The sequence below is a fragment of the Anser anser genome (genome assembly GCF_964211835.1).
Source record: "Anser anser genome assembly, chromosome: 4".
Lineage (NCBI taxonomy): Eukaryota > Metazoa > Chordata > Aves > Anseriformes > Anatidae > Anser > Anser anser.
The window spans coordinates 2,849,053-2,869,418 of record NC_139724.1 but is presented as its reverse complement, the minus strand read 5'-3'; the positions used below and the strand labels follow the sequence as shown (position 1 = coordinate 2,869,418).

Here is a 20,366-nt window from a genome sequence, read left to right as displayed (position 1 = left end):
ACCCACCCCCCCCCCCCAAGAATATTAATAAATTTGCTGCAAGGACGCTTTCTACGGAGATGATACATTACAAAAGATTAATACCTCACTGAAGAAATGGTAAAGTTTATCTTTAAAACAATGAACTCTGGGTTTCATATATGACTACAGGACTATACGGACTATATGACTTTGTATGTATAAGGACTGTATTTTCTTAACTGTGTCCTGGGAGCCCATTTTCAGGAAATGGAATCAATCTGATTCCTTCAGGAATGTATAAAGTGTAAATTCAAGATCAAGCAAACAGGCATTTTTAACCTCTGAAATACTGTGTATTCCTTACTCACATTACATTGCACGGAAGCACTGAGTTCCTTTCCGTTCAGAACAAATAGTATCTTGTGCTCTGCTAAATAGGAAACATTGTTAAGAAAACCACTAGGAGGCAGCATATTAAAACTATAGTGCTATAAAGGCTATCCAGAACAATATAAAAATCAATTCTCCCCAAATCCTCAATCTGACATTTAGCAAATTTATTCCGACCACCCCTCTCCTAGTTATTATGCTTTACACACTTCTTCTTATCCACATACCTGAAATTAGTAGTGAATCCACTGCTGTCAAACAGCTGACTGCAGGCACGCAGTTAAAATGGAAGTCAGTCTGATTTCTGGAACAGCATTTAGTGGAAAAAAAGAGTAAACAAAGTAGGTAGAACTGATATGAAAAAACATAAAATCACCCAGACTAAACCACTTTTACTTCCTCTGAGGTTTACTGAAATGTTCCAAACCTCTCAGGTCTCCTATAACTTTATTTATTTATTTTTACAGATACATTAGCAAAATGCCACCAAAAAGGAAGCACTGGAATTTCCCCTACGCTGGAATACTCTCCCACTCCTTCGACAAGCACTACTCCTAGATGACTGTCACATTAAAGCCACTGCCACAGGGCTGGCTCACAACTATGCTACCCTAGGCACAGAGCCAGAAAAACGATCCAGCTCTATGTTTCACAACTCAGGGAAGCTGGAAGTTGTGTCCTCTCCTCCACCCCTTCTGTCTCTCTTTTCTCCTGGTAGAAAAGGGCTGTTCTCAGTTGTGACTCAGGATAGCTTTAAGGAGCCTAAAAATCACAACAGGCTGATACTGAAATATATGAAAGCTTTTAGACTAATACATTATTTGAAATCCTAATTATTTATGGTCTTTACTGCATTTTAAGGTCTGCAACTGTAGGCATACAATAACTGCTCTTTTATGGCATCTTGTGTTACACAGTGAGCATACAAAACAGTAAGAAAGCTACAGAAATGTGCAACTACCCAAAACACTTCTAAATACAGACCTACAAACACAAGGTACATGCAAAATCTATCAACAAAGTACTATGTAAACAGTGTATAACTGGGTCCTCAGAAGAGGATGTTAAGAACTAATCAAAAGACAAATCATGAGAGCAAACATTTGTATTTTCAAATTGCAAATCTGGCTTGTAAGAGACTGTATCTGTGTCTCTGACTTCTTAATTCAAACAGATGCTCCACATTTCCCAGTGCAAAACCACAATTAACTCTGAAATTAAAACGCAAGCACAATGTCAGCAGAAATCACAAATTTATTAATCCTTAAATATATCAATCATTTACCATTATGGCAAGAAATATGTACACTGTGTCCCACGGTAAACTGCAGTGTTCCAAATGACAGAAGAGAAGTGTATAATTCAACTGTGGTGGAGAGAACAAATCACAATTTCCATCTTGGTGTGGAAGACAAACTTGATCTACGGTAATACGCCAACACCACATGCTATGTTAGAAGTATAAAAAAAAACACCCTACAACTAATTTGTTAATTTTAAATACAGTTATGCCACTTATAGCTGCTTCACAAAAAAAAAAAAAGGAAAAAAAGAAAAAAAGAAAAAAAAGAAATTAATGAGAAAAAAATGAGGCCATTACTTTTTTTTCACAGATCCCATTGGCAGGTTAATATGGCTCAACACATTTATTGTAGATGCTTATTTTAAATATATATTGTTTAAAATCACGTAATAATTATCAGAGAAGCTTAAATCCATCTACCATACATCCACTAGTAACAACATCAAAATGTTTAAGAACTGCTTTTGATTAGTAATCAACACAGAAAGGTGAAATTATACAAATTAGGAAGCTTTCCCATTTTATAAACTTCAGGCTGTCGAGTTGTAAATTTTCCACTGCTAAAAAGAACATCGATTGAGATACCATGCACTATACAGCGCTGCAGAAAACAGTTAGCCCTGTTGGTAATAAAACAAATGAGAAAGAAATAACCAATCCCTGCATTTTTCTATTAAAAATGGAAGGGAACAAATCTAAATGCTTGCAAGGATGTACTTCACAGCCGCGTAAAGGAAGCGAAAATAGTCCCTGTCACAAAGTTTGTGTTCTGAACTGACATTGAGAGCATTCCCTTCACAGTGTACAGACATTTGCAGCCAGGGATAAAGAGCCAAAACAAGCTGGTAATGCTGCAGAGATTGTTGTCCTTGATACTGTATGCTGCCTGATGATTTTAATAAACAAAGAGCAGATTGAGGGGGAAGAGGAAGGAGAAACAAATCTGTGGTAAAAGTGTTACAGTTACTAGAAAACTGGTGTAGTCATAATACATTTCCAGAGAAGCAACAGCAACGTTGGAAAGTAAATAAACTCTTCATACTAAGCTTTTAAGGCCTAATACTTCTAGAGTATATTAACCACTGAAGTGGTCTATAGCTTAAACAAAATTTTAAAATGTTTTAAAGACTCCTTAATAAATTTACAATATATCCAAAAAGTGATAAAAATCTATTTTTCCTTATACTTTCATTTTAATCCTCAAAACCTGCCTCTCAATCATCACTTAGTTCCTTGCAATTTTTATTTCTGCTTAATTATCCAATATAAATTTTCATTTAGCATAGTAAGAAAGCAAAGGTAAAGACTTCAAAAGAAAAAACCTGCTGACTAGCCAGAACATTGACAGTTAATTCTGAAGTGGCCAAGCCAGCAAATGATGAGATTTTTCCAGTTTACATAGACTAATAAACTAAGAAGGCTTCAGCTAGGACAGAGCCAAGATATTAGCACTTCCACATTTATCAGTGATTTCGTCCATCTACATGCTGTAATAAAAATCTGTTTTACAGTAACAGAGCTGCCAGCGGAAATCCTAACCATTCCTGCCAGAATGAAAGCAAAATCCAGGGACTCAGGGGAAAAGGAGGAGTCAAAAAACAGTTCTTAAAAAAAAAAAGAGGGTAAAATGTATTTTTTGTTTCTTTTCCTTTTTTATAAACAGGATAGCTTTTAAAGTTGTCTGTCAAAACTTGGCATAAATGAAGAAAAGATGACAAATGTATCCTGTATCTACTGCTGTACATCAACTGTTTTTTTTTTTTTTTGTCTTTTATGCCTTGCTATTTTCTATTTGCATGGAACATCACCTTCATTTAAATGTTAACAGTGTACAGATGGAATACACAGCAAAATGGTGCATCACAAATGTGTTACATGAAGAACCTTCACAACTTCATGCACTCAGAAACATGCATGAAGAGAACAGGATGGCCAAGATGGTAATCAACCAACAGGATGGCCAAGATGGTAATCAACCAGGTGCGTTGGGTACAGATAATGCAAGAGCGGCGCCGCTGATATTTTTAGCTAGAAGGAAGGAGAAAAAAAAAAAGATTGCCATTACTACAGTAACATCACCACCAGTTAACAATACATGCTTAAGTGTTAACCAATACTATTAAAAAAAAATCCTTCTACAGATCATTTAATACAATACTGTGAAGAAAACCAAAGGAAAAAAGGGGAAAAAAAGCCCAAATGCTCAAGCAAAGCATTCTTTTATTTTTCAAACCACTTTACAGACGTTCCAATCTTTACAACATGCCAGAGATGGTGCCAAAGTAGAAATTAATCAGCTTCTCAAAGGAGCGAGGGCAAAATTCAAATACGAATCTCTGTTCCAGTTAAACTTACTTCCTTAGCATGTACATTACAGTCATGGCCACAGAGTGAGATTCTCACACAAAAATTGAACTGAGTAACAAAGAAGAGTCAGATGTCATTTACATGCAAGACATGCTAGAGCCACATGTAAAGAAAAAAAGAAAGTTCAGGAACATGTAAGAAAGTAGTTAAGTAAGAAAGTAGTTAACCAACTGAGCTTATAATATCGTTTGTATTACCGTAGCATCTAGGGGCTGAAGTCATGATTGGGATCCCGCTGTGCTAGGCACTGTACAAACACAGAACAAACTCTTTACTCAAGTTTCTTGCTGTTTGGTATTTAACTTATGATAGTATAAGCAAGTGCAGTGTGTGATAAAGTGAGTAAATATAGGCCTGGGAATCACAGGTTTGAATTTAGGTTTAGGAGTCAGTTTCAGGCCCAACAGCTCTTTGACTGTCTATGCAGGTTCGCTCTTTGTGTCTACGCAGACACACGCTAGCATAAATTCTTAAGAACACTGAATACAAAGAAAGATTTCCTACCCCCAGTCGGATCACTCAAACAGAGAAAAACAATGGGCAAGACAGAAACCCAAACTTGTTTGGACTGTCCCACAGCAAAAACTACAAATAGAATTTGTAAACTAAACTAAATATACTTTTGTGCTAGTATTCTTCTCCAAGTCAATTATCTGCTACAAGAAATATCTCCATATAGCTATGGCTACCAGAGAGCTCAGTACTGTTCTTAGATTTATGTACTCCTTACTGTAGTTCTGAAAACAAGTAAGCTACTGTCCACAGAGCAACTGATTTGACATAATCTAAGATACTATTTGCAAAAACAGATCAGTGCTGTAATTGCCTTTGCAAGTTTATTAGATTTGAAATTCTTGACTGGAAATTGTGCGTAAGATTTTTTTTTTTTTATGACAGAAGTGCCATTATTAACTACTGTGTATTGGTAATAATTAAATAAACAGTTGTAGACTGCATAAATTTCAAACGCAAGAAAAGAAAGGACAGATCATCTGGAACAATACTGTAATTAAATTTCTTACATAGTTTTCCAAAACAGAGCTGCTGGTGTGACAGGTAAAAGTAAATGTGAAGTTCAAGACAGTCGACAAGACAGTCAGGATGGCAAGTTCTGACACGATGCTATGTGGGAATCTACCAGATAAACTTGAGAAGATGGGAATTAAAGAAAGAATACAGAGTAAATCAACTAAAAGAAAAATGATAGCACTTGGGCTGAAAGGGGACCTGAGGAGATTCAGTAATCTTTGTCAATAACAAAGCAAAAGCAACAGGACTGACCTCATGTAATACATTTAGACATAGGTGGAAGGCATTATAAATATGGAGGAAAACAGGAGTCTTGTATGAGAAAAACCAAATGAGCTTAAGGTCTGGGTAATTCAGAAACAGTACATGTAATAACAGGAAGTACAAAGCTAAATGCTCAGGAAAAGTTTCTGTATAGTCATTAGCTGGAAATAACAGTTGCGGATAAATACATGGCTGTCTTAGAAGATTGGCACATCTGCTAATATGATGTAAACAACAAAAGTGCAAAATCATGCCAGAAGACAGGAGCCGTGGCACTTTCAGCAGGGTAAAGAGAGAAATTGTGAAGTTAAATAAAAGCCCTGACCACAATTATATGCAGTATTTCAGAAGGACTCAAGCTAGTGAAAAGCCAAACCTCAAACCGGAAAAGACATGTTGGAGAGCTATCAAGGTAGCTAGGAAAATGGAGATCCTATCAAACAAAGCTAACCAAGGCAGCATTATTTATTTACCCTATGAAAATAGGAGGTGAGAAGTGATCTGACCACCCTTTATATAAAATATCTCGTCTGCATATCTATCTACCCAGTGTAGGAGAACAATGATGACATTAGAATAATCAGGAATACATTGCGTACGACTAAAATTTAAGGCTGGAAAGTAACCAGCAGAGAAACGGTATTTTAGGACAGTAATAATTAGCAAGTTGAAAAAAAAACCAAACACCTCTCTGAATTTAAGATGGGAGTTAGGTAAAGGATTTATACGACATTGCTGCCAGTACTACATAGGATCTTTCTAAGGCTATACTACGATCTCGGAGCATCTCTCCTTAAGCCTTAGTCATGCCGTAAGGTGTTGAGCCATTACTCCTCTTTTGTGGCCTTTTCATTTTGGATACATTCTCACAGTCCTAAAATTTCCTGTCTAACCGTCAGAACACGTTCAGAACACCCACAGACATAGACACAACTGGGCAGGCTCAAAAAAATCATGTCTCAGTTTCTTTTCCAGCCCCTTGCATCCTCAGCAGTCCCAGAAATCCTTATTCTTGGACAGCATGAGCAGCTATAAAGAACATGCAGTACTTGAGTCTGAAATACTGTCACAGCTTCTGTGAGGAGTATCTCAGATCTATATGGGCAACCGTATTCCCATGAGATTTGCGTTTTGCAGACTCTGCAGCAGCCAGATGCACTGCACATGCCCTTTATATTGCAGAGAAACAAACTTTGGTGAGCACTTGCAGGAGCAGTACATGTCACAGGATGCAGCGCCCCATCATACATGCTATACGTTACATGGACAAGTACTGAGGCTCCTGTTAAAACACTGTAACTCAAACAGGACAAGCTGCAGAATATGCAGATATGAAGTATAGCTCCATAAAGTATTATTAGAAATATTATTGTTAAGGAATTGTTAAGCAAAATCCATAATCTTCCATGAAAATAGCAATACGATGGGTATTTTGTTGCCCTCTGTTTCTGGTGTCTAAGAATAAGTGTGGTAAGTTACCTTGTTCTTTTCTCTTAATTGTTATCTCTTATCGATATGTTTAGATTAAGAAAGTTAAAAAAAAAAAAAAAAAGATACCTCCCCCACCTTCCAAATGCTCTCTTTAATCTTGGAGATTAAATAATACCCTAGTCCAATTCCTGTCAGTTACTTACAGACTTAGTGTAGACAGACACGTACTATAGACACTTACGGTCCAGGGTGCACCAGAAAAGGTGAACCCATTTAACTTATGCTTTCTGGCTCTACATATATCCAGGTCAGATCCCTTGAGAAAAAGGTCCGTTATAAAAACATAAAAAAAATCTGTAATACTTCATTTCAGGAAAACGTAACTACAGTATCACAGTATCACAGATTTCTAGGTTGGAAGAGACCTCAAGATCATCGAGTCCAACCTCCGACCTAACACTAAGTACTCCACTAAACCATATCCCTAAGCTCTACATCTAAACGTCTTTTAAAGACCTCCAGGGATGGTGACTCCACCACCTCCCTGGGCAGCCCGTTCCAATGCTTAATAACCCTTTCGGTAAAGAAGTTCTTCCTAACATCCGACCTAAAACTCCCCTGCTGCAACTTTAGCCCATTCCCCCTCGTCCTGTCACCAGGCACGTAGGAGAACAGACCAACCCCCACCTCTCTACAGCCTCCTTTAAGGTACCTGTAGAGAGCGATGAGGTCGCCCCTGAGCCTCCTCTTCTCCAGGCTGAACAATCCCAGCTCCCTCAGCCGCTCCTCGTAAGACTTGTTCTCCAGACCCCTCACCAGCTTGGTCGCCCTTCTCTGGACTCTCTCGAGCACCTCCATGTCCTTCCTGTAGCGAGGGGCCCAAAACTGAACACAGTACTCGAGGTGCGGCCTCACCAGAGCCGAGTACAGGGGCACAATCACTTCCCTAGCCCTGCTGGCCACACTGCTTCTTATACAGGCCAGGATGCTGTTGGCCTTCTTGGCCACCTGAGCACACTGCTGGCTCATGTTCAGCCGACTCTCAACCAGTACTCCCAGGTCCTTCTCTGCCAGGCAGCTTTCCAGCCACTCATCTCCCAGCCTGTAGCTCTGCTTGGGGTTGTTGCGCCCCAGGTGCAGGACCCGGCACTTGGCCTTGTTGAACTTCATGCAGTTGGCCTCAGCCCATCGGTCCAGCCTATCCAGATCCTCCTGCAGAACCTCTTGAAGAAACTGTGACTCTCTATTTCATTACTGCAACTGTGAGTGTGCTGTAATTTACACTGCTGAAATCTGGCTCAAGGAATTCAGCTTTGTGCTCACTGAGTCACAGCATGACTCTGAGGGTATGAGAGGGCAATCAGAGATGTCTGAATGAAAGAAAACAGATAAATGATGACAAGAGAGATTTCATGCTTACCCACACAGGTTTAGTAACTATCAGACAATGACCATTCAGCAGTCAAGCAAAGGGAGTGTAGGAAAAGAGGTAAGACAGTGATAGGTACTTGTGCGACTTAATTTATAAAGGCAATGCATAAACTGGCTCAAAATCAACTTGCAAAGAACATAGCTGGGTCTGAGTGAGTGGAGGTGGTTGGGAATCACAGAAAATGTTATTCAAATTTCAGTTTTTCAGAAAACAGACACTGTTTTTCCTTGAAATTTTCCTGTCAGCTCTAACATCTCTATGTATCCTATCATTTTTTTTCCTCCACGTTTTCCTAAAATCCTATTTCAAGTTTTACAGTCCTATTTTGCACAACTTGTGTCAGGCCTTATCTATATTATATCATTTTTCTCTTCAACCTCTCAGCTCAGGGACAGAGCTTGATCTGTGGGCATCACAGTTGAAAATAACAATAACAAGGCATTATTTTAAAAAAATACGTGCACAAATACTACAGGCATACTACTGAATATAATGCACACTGCATAAATAGCCACAAAAAATTACACTATCAAGAGGACAGTTTCATAGTTTTAAGGCCAAAAGCAGCTATTAGACTATCTGGTCTGATATACACAGTTTAAGCTTGTGGTCTGAATTGTTTCTTACTTGATGGGTACTGTTGGTGACCCTGAACGGTGAAAGTGAACATTCTGCCATTTCCCGTCACGACGGTGCCACACCCGCGTTTCCTCTGACTGCATTGTCTTTGGCATCCCACTTCCATCCATGTACTGCGTGAGCCGTATATATGCAATGCAAGCAGCATCGTCACCCACAAGGTGGACATGAGGATTGAGGATAATGGTGTGGATTGGCTTATTACTTTTGGATAATGCTAGGAAACAAATATACACAACACACAAACAAGACAAATTAAATTTTCTCTATGTAAGCCAGAGTAACTCATCTCACCCCATCATACAAAATCAAACCATAAAGCTTAGCAGGTACAAGGCAATAATCTCTGTTTACTGTTAATCATTACTGACAACTAGCTCAAATACATTTGTAGAAACGGGCACAGTCACAGCATAAAGTATGCTGTCCTCTTTCCTGTATGAGAAACAATCAATTGTTTTAGAGTATATCTTATTTATCCAAGCAGGGGCCAGACAAGTTTCTGTAACCATCCATACACAATTATTTGACCGTGACCAATTCTAGGGCACCTTAAATAGCAGCATTTCATAGTGATTGATATACTATTATATGTAACTTCTTTCTCGTTGATCTGGCAATAAGTTTGTTGGAAGAACGTCAATAATTAGTTTCTTAACACTTGTAGCAATAGCTGCTACCTTTATTAATACCTTTTTAAAACCTGCTTACAAAAACAACTGAATAATTTGGCATGTCCTATTTCTAATCTGCTATCTTTATTGAAAATGTCCAATTGGGTTCCTGGTCATATTTCAGCACAATCATCCTCCAGGTGACATGTTCTATACAAGTGTTTGGAGACTCTGGTATGAGGTGCAAGCTGCCACCAGGTATTTCAGTGTGCATGGCCACACAAGGCAGGGCCATTGTCTCATTCAGATGATCTGCTGATCAGATCCTCAGCAGTATAGACTGAGCAACATCTTCCCCAAAACAGCATGTAGTAGCAGTTGTTACAAACTCACTGTAAGTGTTGATTGTTACTTGCACTCACTCTCTAATCACGATTTAATGATTTTCCTTTTAAGTACACTTGCAGCATAGCATGATGTACTCTTTTTTGTAATGGAAAAAAACTTATAAGAATTATTTATGTTACTATTTTATTACATATTTATTTTATACACCTTAATTTTCTCTCCAAATACCTGAAATTTTCTTCCACTTTCCAAGGTGCTATATGACATATGAATGAGTGCAGCAGAAACAAACAAAAAAATCATACATAGCCAAACTCCAAATGAAAAAAACAATGTCTCCTTCCCCTGCAATCAATCAACTCCTAAACAAAAGTGCTGCTTAGACTGGAGAAATACATTCACAAGGGACAGATGAAGATATAAAGAGATGAAAAAGGAATGTTTACCATTTTCAAAGTAAAAACGGTGAAAGTCCATCCCTTCTACTAGATTACCCAAAGCTTCAGGTTCAAAAGACGTAAGGCCTGGATCACAGATTTTTCTGTGGAAAAGAGGAAATTCTGTAATAAACACATGCAGTTACATAGCACAATGCTGGACTGAACTTTCCAAATGTTTCCTTTATTCTTATTGGAAACTTACTTACATATAACATTATACTGGAAAAGAACATAATTTAAACGGGGAGCATTAATGGAGTTCTGGTTTCACCTAAATCAGTAAATTTGGCAAGCTTACATCAGGGCTACTAGATTTCACATCAGTCGCCATTTGACCAAAAGAAAGATTGCCAAATATAGCCACACAAGGCAATCCTATGACAATTTATCACAAGTTTTCACTTGTGACTCCGGAAACTGCCTCTGCACAATCCAAAAATTATTTTTCATGTCTCACACCATTGTTTAGGTAAGATTTTATATGTTTTTAATCTAATAAATCTTAGACAAGAATTCAAAATAAGTGTCTACTTGACATTTGTACAACACAGGTTTTAGTGTGATCACACCAAAGTGTTGGCAAATCTTTAAATGGGAAGAGCAGTGTCACTGTTGACCTGTGTGGCTTGTGCTTCAACAGGGCAGAATCCACCCAGAGAAACACAGGAGACCAAATGCAATGCTGAGAAGTGTTTTCCTCTGCTTCTTTTTTGAGTTAGGAGGAGTGGGGAAGCAGTGATGAAATTGTGTCTTTGCACAGAAAAGCCAAGAGAGAAATCAGTCAACTTTCCCTCAGCAAATTCTTGCACAGAAATGCACAGTGCTCAGTAGAGACTGGTGGAGCCTGAATCCCACATGGTCCTTCATGCCTTAAAGTACACATGGGATTCTAGCTACTATGAGTCTCTACAAACACTGCAATTTTTCTGTTAAAATAGGTTTCCACTGTGTTTTCTGGATTGGATATCAAAAACGTGACTTTACTTTCATATACCAAGATAGGTTACTGCACATTTTGTGTCAGTATGATGATCCTGTCTCAGCACAGCAGTACCTCAGATTTACACTAGCACCTCCTCTGAAACTGGCATCCAGGCTAGTGTAAAGCTAAGACAAGGTGGCAACGAACAACTCCTATGTTTCTTGAGGGTATTTGAGAATAATCTTCAGCAATACATAAATACAAACACACACACTTGTATTTGCTTATTTACATATACATTTTGAAACGTACTTTGAGATACATCCACTCTCCTCCGTCTCTCCAAAATGAGAAAACTTACGTGTAAGCTTCGAAGTCCCCATTGTTGATAGCTTCAATCAACTGCTCGGTAACCTTGATAATCTCCTGCTTACGAGCTAGAGAGAGATACAAACACAACTCTTAAAATGGAAAGTAAAGTGGAAGGTGACAGCTGAAAAGCTGTCAGAACAACAGCTGTAACAAAGGTATTGTCATTCTTCAGCTGGTACAACTGCCTTTTCTCTTCCTTGTCTATGATCAAAGGGCACTATGTTATATTACTACTATACATTATTTTGCCTTCAGCATTCACAAAGAAATTAAACAGTAAGGATCAATCTCCTTTCCTATCATGGATTTAGTCTTCTTTCTGTCACTGAAGGATCTTCCGTTTAAAAAACAAAACCAAACCAAACCCAAATCTCCAGCTCTTTTCTTTGGATTAAAGGAAGCTGATGATTGCTTTACAAGTGATGGTCTAATGTTTTACTTGCAGATGTGGCCTTTAGCTGGTAAGCATATAATGATGACTTTCAGAAATCTTTGTAACACCTGGTGTTCACTTTGCTTAAATGTACACATTTGGCCAAAGAGGAATTCAGGCCCTTAGCCTATAATCAAGATCCCCTGGTGCAAAGCTCGTGGATTACATATAATGCCTACACACCCACGCAAGTCTAATTACAATACAGTGTCTCTCAGCTCTTGACTTCTGTGACTGTGACTATCTTTTGCTTGCAAAATGTGTAACATTTACATTACAACAAACCTCTATCAGATCATTTGGGACTATTACAGTACAACTACTAACTAATACTAATAAAAGCTAAATAGGAACAGAAGAATAAAACATTATTAACAACAAGCAGAACACATATTTTTCCAATAAGAATATTCAAACTTCCAACAGTTTGCAAATGCCTCGATTTCAAAGGCAAAAGTATGTGAAACAGTTTCTCCTTGATCCATCAGTAAAGAAAAGATCACAGGTCATTTGCTAATGTTGATAGGACTTACGCTACAACGGTGCACAGTAAAAAAAATAAAAAATAAAAAAAAATCCTGAATCCTGTACATGGTATGATCATTGGTAACACCAGTTACTCTATGAGGGCTAAGTACTGAGACTTTCAGAAGATGACTCACTGACTACACTTTGAAAACTGACTTAAAGTTTGCTTTTTTTTTTTTTCCTAGGAAATGAGATTTATAATTTTGTACTTTACATTCATAATTTGAAAACTTCAACCTTACACTGATAAATTTCAACCAGAGTGGCACTGCTCTCAATACAGATTTTTATGAGTTTAATGCTAAGGAGGTAAGGGAGAGAGATTTTACTGGTACATTTTCAAGGATTTAACATATGTTCAACTATTCATTAAACCTCAGAAAATCAATTTGGAAGACTAAGCTTGAAATAAAAAGAAAATTAAAATGTTGGCAACCAGGCTTTAGTAGATCTCATACAAGCAATAGCTTTAATTGTCCTGCACACTCCTACACATGGATTAGACAATTCACACACACACTTGTTAAGTCCAAAGTGCCGAGGCAGTTCTCATTCTTCTTCAAAAAGAAAATGTGGGGGAGCATATGCAGAATGTAAACCTCCAGTGCTGTACTGCAAGAACTGGCACCATGGTGTTAGACCCTCGTCATTTCTTTTATGCTCTGCCATTCTGCATTTAAGTGCACACCTAACGCTTTCAGATAGAAAGCATCAAAAAGAAACCAGAAAGGAATGAAGTAATGGAGAATAACTGGATATAAATGTCCAGTAAGACTTTTTGTGAGTAGTTTTTGATTACCAGACAGCATGCTGGGTAAGCATATTTAGCGTACAAATCGCCTTATTTTTTTCACAAGTATTGTGGAAACAACAAAGAATTTTAATGAAGAGATCTTTTTGACTGTAGATCAGCAATGGCTCTACTGTCTTACGCTCAAACAACACAGAAGAAACTGTGGACGTTGTGTTGCATTGTCAGCACAAGCCAAGTGGTAGGATGGTTGACTAAGAAATAATGGTGCAGTGTTCAGAGAGGCTGACAAAATGAAAGCCAGAACATGCAGACTGCACGCAGGGGGGAAATCACAAGTTTTACATGCTACATCTCATATGCATGTAACTCAACTAAAGGATCTGATTAAATAACCTGGTAACACATTCCAATCAGAGATAAGAAAATCACACATTATTAAATCAGACAGTGGAAAATGAGGTAAAATTTCTGATGAGCTGCTACACAATCCTGAGATCATGTTATTGGGTAACTGTTAGACCAGTGTAAGCAATGAAAGTGTTTGTAAAGGTACTGTAGTTCCCACATGCAAGAGACAAAACCAGATGGCCATCTTGTGATTTCACTTCACTTGTCTAGTGACAATTGACAACATTCCCTTTTTGACTAACCTCCATCATTTCTTTTCCAAGTGTTATCATGACAAGTCCCCAGTTAACTTGCATACTACACATGCTCTGACAGGGAACAGCAAACAACAGGGAACATCTGAATATATAGACAGCATTCTGTGAAATAAACTGAGAGGCTGATTATTTTTATTTTTTAGATAAATGGTTGTTGGAATGCAACAACTCGATTTAGTTACATAACTTCATTCACTAGCACCTGCTTGTGCCTTTGGTAGTAAGAGTTATAGCCACGTGAATGCAACCTTAATAATCCTATGACTCTATGAATGACAGAAGTTCCTTGCTGTGACTTTTTGAGATTTTGAGACTTGATTTCCATCTGAATGTGCAGAGAAATCTTTGCAAACATACATTTAAAGATATTTTGGATCAATCAAAATGTATTTTAAAACATATATTTGATGTACCAAATTACAAGATTTAATTCAACATCAACCCAAGAAAGGAAAAATGGAACCATATTGCCAAATTGCTTTTATTCTGTTGTTTCTCCCAAAATTAAATTGCAGTGGAATACAATTTCATGAAGCTTTCTTATAGAAGCCACCTAATATTACAGAATAGGTTCCATCACAGTTTCTCTGGGCAGTACTAACAGTTAGTAGAGCTTAGTCTGCTGACTGATCCATGGAGTATGAAGAACATCCAACAGGAAGCTCTACACGCTGGCAAAGTAAGTAAATGAGATTAAACGCAGCATCACTGGCTCAAATCAACCACCGACCGACTCCAGCACTAGCGTCAATTCTTCCAGTACTTGTGGAAAACTTTGCAGTTCACAATGGGGACTGTCAGAAGCAGAACAATGCTGCCAAGTCATTTGCCTTCCAACTCATCTCTCAAGCTTTCTACAAAATTCCAACCACCACATGAAAGTCTATGCGAAAGCAACTATGCTACTCTTTCTTTTCAGTAACACACAGACGATTACAGTTGTATATAAGCAGTCCAAGAAAATCAGATTTCTTCTTATTCAGTGGTATGCTATGCAATCTCATAGGCAAAAAGTGACTAAAAGCCAAAGGGGCAGTGTAATTCAAAAACTGGAGTTCCAATAGGATTTACCCTCTGTGCAAAATCCCCCTCATTCTCGGCATTTCTCATTTGAAAGCAAGAATGAACATTACAAGAAAAAGATGGCCAAGAAGAAGGCAATATGAAATTTTATACTTTTTGCGTAGGTATGTGAGTGGGCAGAGAGAGACAGTACAAATACAGAGCAAATGTATTTTAGCCTATAAATACGTTGTTTAGGAAGCTGAAGTTTAGCCTGGGAGGAACGAAGAGAGAGACAGGAAGGGCAGGGAAATGGGGAGAACTGGAATACTAAAAGCAGAAAATTGGAAGGAGACTGAAAACCACGAAGAGAGGAGGAGGAAGAAAATTCAGCTGTTGCTTGGTGAACACGTGAAGCAAATCAAATGCTTTTTTTCTTAGTGCAAGGGAAGAAACTGGAGGGCACAGGAGATGAACAGAGGTGAAATGGATATTGGTAGGACAGAAATAATTACCACCTATTAAAGTGCGAAGAAAATTACCAAATTTTCCTTATAAAATTGATGGACTCTGTGTAATGTATGCTTTTTCAAACCTCCATTTTTTTCCCATCTAAACACGCTACAAACTAGTCAAGGACAAGTGAACAAACAAGGCAGCAGGGAACGGGCACCTGGCCAGCTCCCATCTGCCAAATAACTGTCACTCACAATCACTGTTTTCATTTATTATTTTTTTAAATCTAATAAACTTTGCTTATTTTGAATTCTAGGAGAACTATGTTGTTTGATGTACAGTGGTGATTTGATGCTACTATACTTTTTAATGTGCAGTACGAATTCCCTAATTAAAGTACCTCAACTTAGGTTAAAGCAGGTCAGAGATCAGTATGCTCTCTCAGTGCGATGAGATAATCAGACAAAACCAAAAGGCATGGCTTTGCTGGCATTATAAGCTGTGTGTGTTACAATTCCACAGAGTCATACAACTTTTTCTGCATGTTCAGATTTTTAATTAAAGAATCCCCTATTTCAGTTATACCTCAGGTAGCATTGACTTTGTATACAGGATAAGACCGTAATATTTGCTAGCACTAATTCCATGCTAAGGACAGATTGGTGTCAACAGAAATAAACAAGAACCCCAGCAGCACAATTACAACTCTCACTGCACCTTTTTAAAACAAAAGGGGCAAAATGAAATCTGAAATGAACTATATGTAAGCATAGTTACTACAGGGGTAGTTTTCAAATGGCTATTTCCACAGAGTGATATGCTTTGGGTCAAACTCACTTACTAGATGCAAAGATATAAGCTCATCCATGCTGTCAGTGAACTGCATCAAAGGACCCAAGGAAAGGAAGTATTCTGTAAGAATAATGAAATCACCAGTCCAGTGTTGCATTTCCTAAGCCATAAAAATAATCCTTTAGTTCAGGTGCAATGATCATGGTTTTAAATGGTGCTTTTTAAGGAAAAGTGCTTAATTATTCTTTCCCTTTAAAATATCATCACATGTTCAGAGTGCAAGGGCCATATTTAGCCTTATGTTATGTAAGAGTTCTATAGTGTCTGGCAATGGTTTTCTATGACATAAAACTACACAGTCTCTGTAAGTGAAGGATTACTTAGCAAAAATAAATTCAATGTTTTTAAAATAACCGAGGTGTGAGGAAACACTTTGTTAAAAGAAGTCAGAAGATGCAGAGCCATTTCCCTAAAAACTGATGACAAAAAAGACTGCAGATAGCGTAACAGAAAGCTAGCATAAAACGGCAAACTTCCGTGGAAAGGTTGGTAGCTTTTATATCCTTTGCTCAGAATATGGGTGAAGTAAATCCATTAAAGAAAAGACCATGGACCTGCTCTCTAAATATAACCTTTACCCCTGTAGGGATAGTGTGTTAAAGTCATAAGGTATTAATGGTTCAAAAAAGAAAAAGTATGACCCCTGCTTTGGCAAGTGAGTAGGTACATGACTAATACAAAGGCAGTTCAAACAAAAATATTATGAAGAACAGTTATAAAAAGATCAAATAATAGGAAAAGAACAGAAGAGAACATATTCTAACATTGAGTAAAATTATTTCTGCAGCAGTGCTGTTGTACATAAATTGACTTTAAATAGGTTATGAACCTTTAGGCTTATTTAACTATTTTTTCTCTCACTCAACTACAGGGTAGGGATAATCTTTCATAAAGAACACCAATATCTAAAACACCATTAACACCAATATCTAAAAAACACAAAATAAGTATAAACAACATTTACTCAAAAAGCATCTAACACTATAAATGCCTTAATCCTTCACAGTGCAATCCCCTAGCTTGTGAAATAAAGTACCACAGAACAAAAAAGTTTAAAAAACAAAAGCAAAACCTTATTCTTGAAGAAAACTATGGGGCTTTTTTCCCTTCCTGTAGCCCCAAGCAATGTCAGTAAATTCACTCTACAAGAATCACACACGAATAACTAATATTTTTGGTATTTTAATTGTGGAGAGAAGGTGTAGAATAGCAGTGAGCTGTACATGTGTGCAAATGAAGTCTTCAAAATACATATACCAGAAACTACATGTTTTGTGAAACACGGAAAAGAAACCTTGGTAACTGATGACCATTTTACCCATGAAATTGTTCAAAACTAACACCAGTATGTTTGTTCTGAAAAAATATTTTTTCAAGTCTTTATGCTTCATTCAGATAATGGAGTTTCTTTCTACTTTCATTAATACTCTACATGATTGACTACCTAATTACAGTATTGGAATGATTATTAATTAACCCCCACTGATTTTACAGGAATGCTCAGGTTTTGTTGTTCCTCGGCATATTTCTTTTAACACAGAATAACCCTAGGAACAGCCATTATACAGGCAAAGCATAAAAATAAAGATCATATATTTTTGGTCTTTCAGAAGACAGCTTCTTATCAAATAAGCACAGTGCAGACAGCACCTGCAAGAGGGCCTGTGAAATCCATAGCAAAGACCAATCACCCCCATCTTTCCATTAATACCCAAATCAGGGAACTGCATGCTCCTTACTAAATGTTTTCTTTAAAACCGATAGTGATGAAATCCCCGTTGAGGAAAGTACCTTTTCAAAAGAATGAGGTAGCTGGTTTATAAGTTAGCATGTGAACTTGAAGATGGTTAAAATGATTCTGCTTCTTGCCCACATGTTGTTTCTCAAGTATAAAATCATTCAAACATTTCAACTCAGTACTCTTAGCTGCATATCTTCGTACACATCATATTGCATTAACCTCACAACATTTTGGACAAGTACAAATACAGACAAGCAATTTTGTTCTCTCAACTCCCCTCCCTTATAGTCAACAGAAAGAAAAAAGCACTTTCAGGGCACAATCCATTTTACCCTAAAATAGATGTCCAAGATAAGTGTGACTCATCTGACCTATTTGCATTGACTATAAAGGGAGTCTAGACAACTAGCTCCAATATAAATAACTACACTGTAGATGTCCAAACCTGCGGAGACAAATCCTACCCATTATGCTACCATTTTAATACAGAACTGTCCTTACCAAGGTAACATTGGCTTTCTGAAACTGAATAACACAATAAGGACCTACCCTAATTTCTTATCAGAATATGGTACCAGCAAACAGCAATCAGATGAAAAGCATACAGCCACTAATACTATTTCTATACTCTGAAGATGAGCAAAATTTGGGGGGGGGGGGGGGGGGGGGGACGACAATGGAAGAGACTACAGATTTTCTCTGTGTTGTATAATGAACTCTGGTTATATGGATGTACCAGATACATCACTCAACTTTACATCGTGCACTGCTACCCTAGAAGCAGAGAGGAACACAACAAGTGTCACCAAATGTTGTACAGAATCATTCTATTCACACCAACGCTTGAGAATTCTCTGCTGATAATTTCTCTTATAATTTATTCCACAAATAATCCAAGAAACTAAATTTCTGTGAAGGAAAAAAAGCAAATGTGTGACAAACGACAGATTGAATCTTAAATGTACATGAAAAACACCTAGATCCTTCAATGACAAGCATGCTTCAGGGGCTTTATTTTTCAACAACTTTATCAAAATTTAGTGCATGTAAGATCAGAGTTTACACCTCAGCCCACCTCTTGTAGTCCAAAATACCTTAAACTTTGATTTTGAATACAATATTTGAGTTGTCATCTTGTGAGTAACACCTCATTCCTAGTGCCTGTTGATTCTAATGATTCACTCTGATTCAACCATTGATGACATAGGTGGATGGTTTGGAAGGGTTTTTAAGGCTACTGACTGTCTACTACCTTCTGAAAACCCTTCAAGCCTACTGTTTGCCTAATGAAAATTTAATTCATTAGGCATGGAGGCAAAATTCTGAAAAATCATCCCCGCAAATCATTTTTCTAGTTTACACTGACAAAAAAAGATCAAACAAAATAAATGTATTGACTATTTAAATCTTATATGCAGTAAGTAGTTTCCTTTTATTTATGTGTAGTTAATTATTTCTAAAGATGCTCTCTAATACTTGCACTGTGTCATATGTTGGAAATGTTTATTTTTATTGACAAACCATTTACAGTCCCAGAACAAAGCTGTATCAAGTGCAGTTACAAGATACTGCACTACAGTTTCACAACATGTTAAATTAATCATGGAACCCAACTCAGTTAATCATGGCTCCCAACTAAAAAATAACATTTGGAGTCTTGATAACTGAAACATTAATAAGCTTTAACACTGTGAACTTTTTAATTTAAATTATATTTCTAACTAATTACCCTAATACATTCAGAAATCTTTTTGTTTTTCACTAGTTTTTTACAATGGAAAATCAATAATAATCCTCAATTCTGTATCTTCTTCCTTTTAAATATTTAAGTAAGTTTTAAAAGCTATGAGATGTGTTGTGTTAATAATAATAATTCCCGAACAATAATTCTATGAAATGTGGTATTTGGCTATTTTACTCATAGGAAAACTGTGTTATCTTTAAAATTATATTCCTGAATACTCCAAGCAGCTATCAGACGTGTTACTTTCCAGGACTTTCTTTTAATTACATGATAATCCTTCCTCATCACACCACATTTACCTCATCTCTTTCTGATGTCTGTGACAGCCGATTAAAACCTAAGAAGTTTAAGCAGCTAAGAAATCAATATTTTTCTATTTTTTTAATTATATGTGTGCAATTATAATAATTGCTACTTTGCAACAAACACAGAGTGAATTCAGTTCTGTAATACACAGAGATAACACTGTAGTCTGTTTTAGCTCCCACTTTCTTACCACTGTGTTGTCATGAAACAAAGGTCAGGTATGATTCATCCAGGTAAACTTTGAAGCCCTCCTCATTTTCCAGACACTTTTGTCATAAAGAAATTGCACAATTGCCTTTGATGCCCCCAGTCCTGTCTTCTACTCTGACTTCACTGTATAACTTTTTCCTTTTAAATTCTCAAATTTGCCTTT

The 20,366-nt window shown here is 37.2% G+C and overlaps 1 protein-coding gene across 37 annotated transcripts in view; it reads right to left on the bottom strand.

The window, feature by feature from the left end:
• Positions 1–1,587: 1,587 nt before the first annotated feature.
• CAMK2D (calcium/calmodulin dependent protein kinase II delta) overlaps positions 1,588–20,366 on the bottom strand; it is a 166,633-nt gene continuing 147,854 nt past the window's right edge. For 19 of the 37 annotated variants that reach the window (XM_083833366.1, XM_083833400.1, XM_083833371.1 and 16 more), the window contains 4 exons: positions 11,502–11,577; positions 10,225–10,319; positions 8,805–9,033; positions 4,275–7,610 (listed from right to left, as the gene is read on the bottom strand). In XM_083833366.1, the coding sequence (XP_083689492.1) occupies positions 7,217–7,610; positions 8,805–9,033; positions 10,225–10,319; positions 11,502–11,577 (794 nt within the window). In that variant the 3' untranslated portion in view covers positions 4,275–7,216. The other 18 variants (XM_083833384.1, XM_083833380.1, XM_083833391.1 and 15 more) reach the window with 3 other exon arrangements.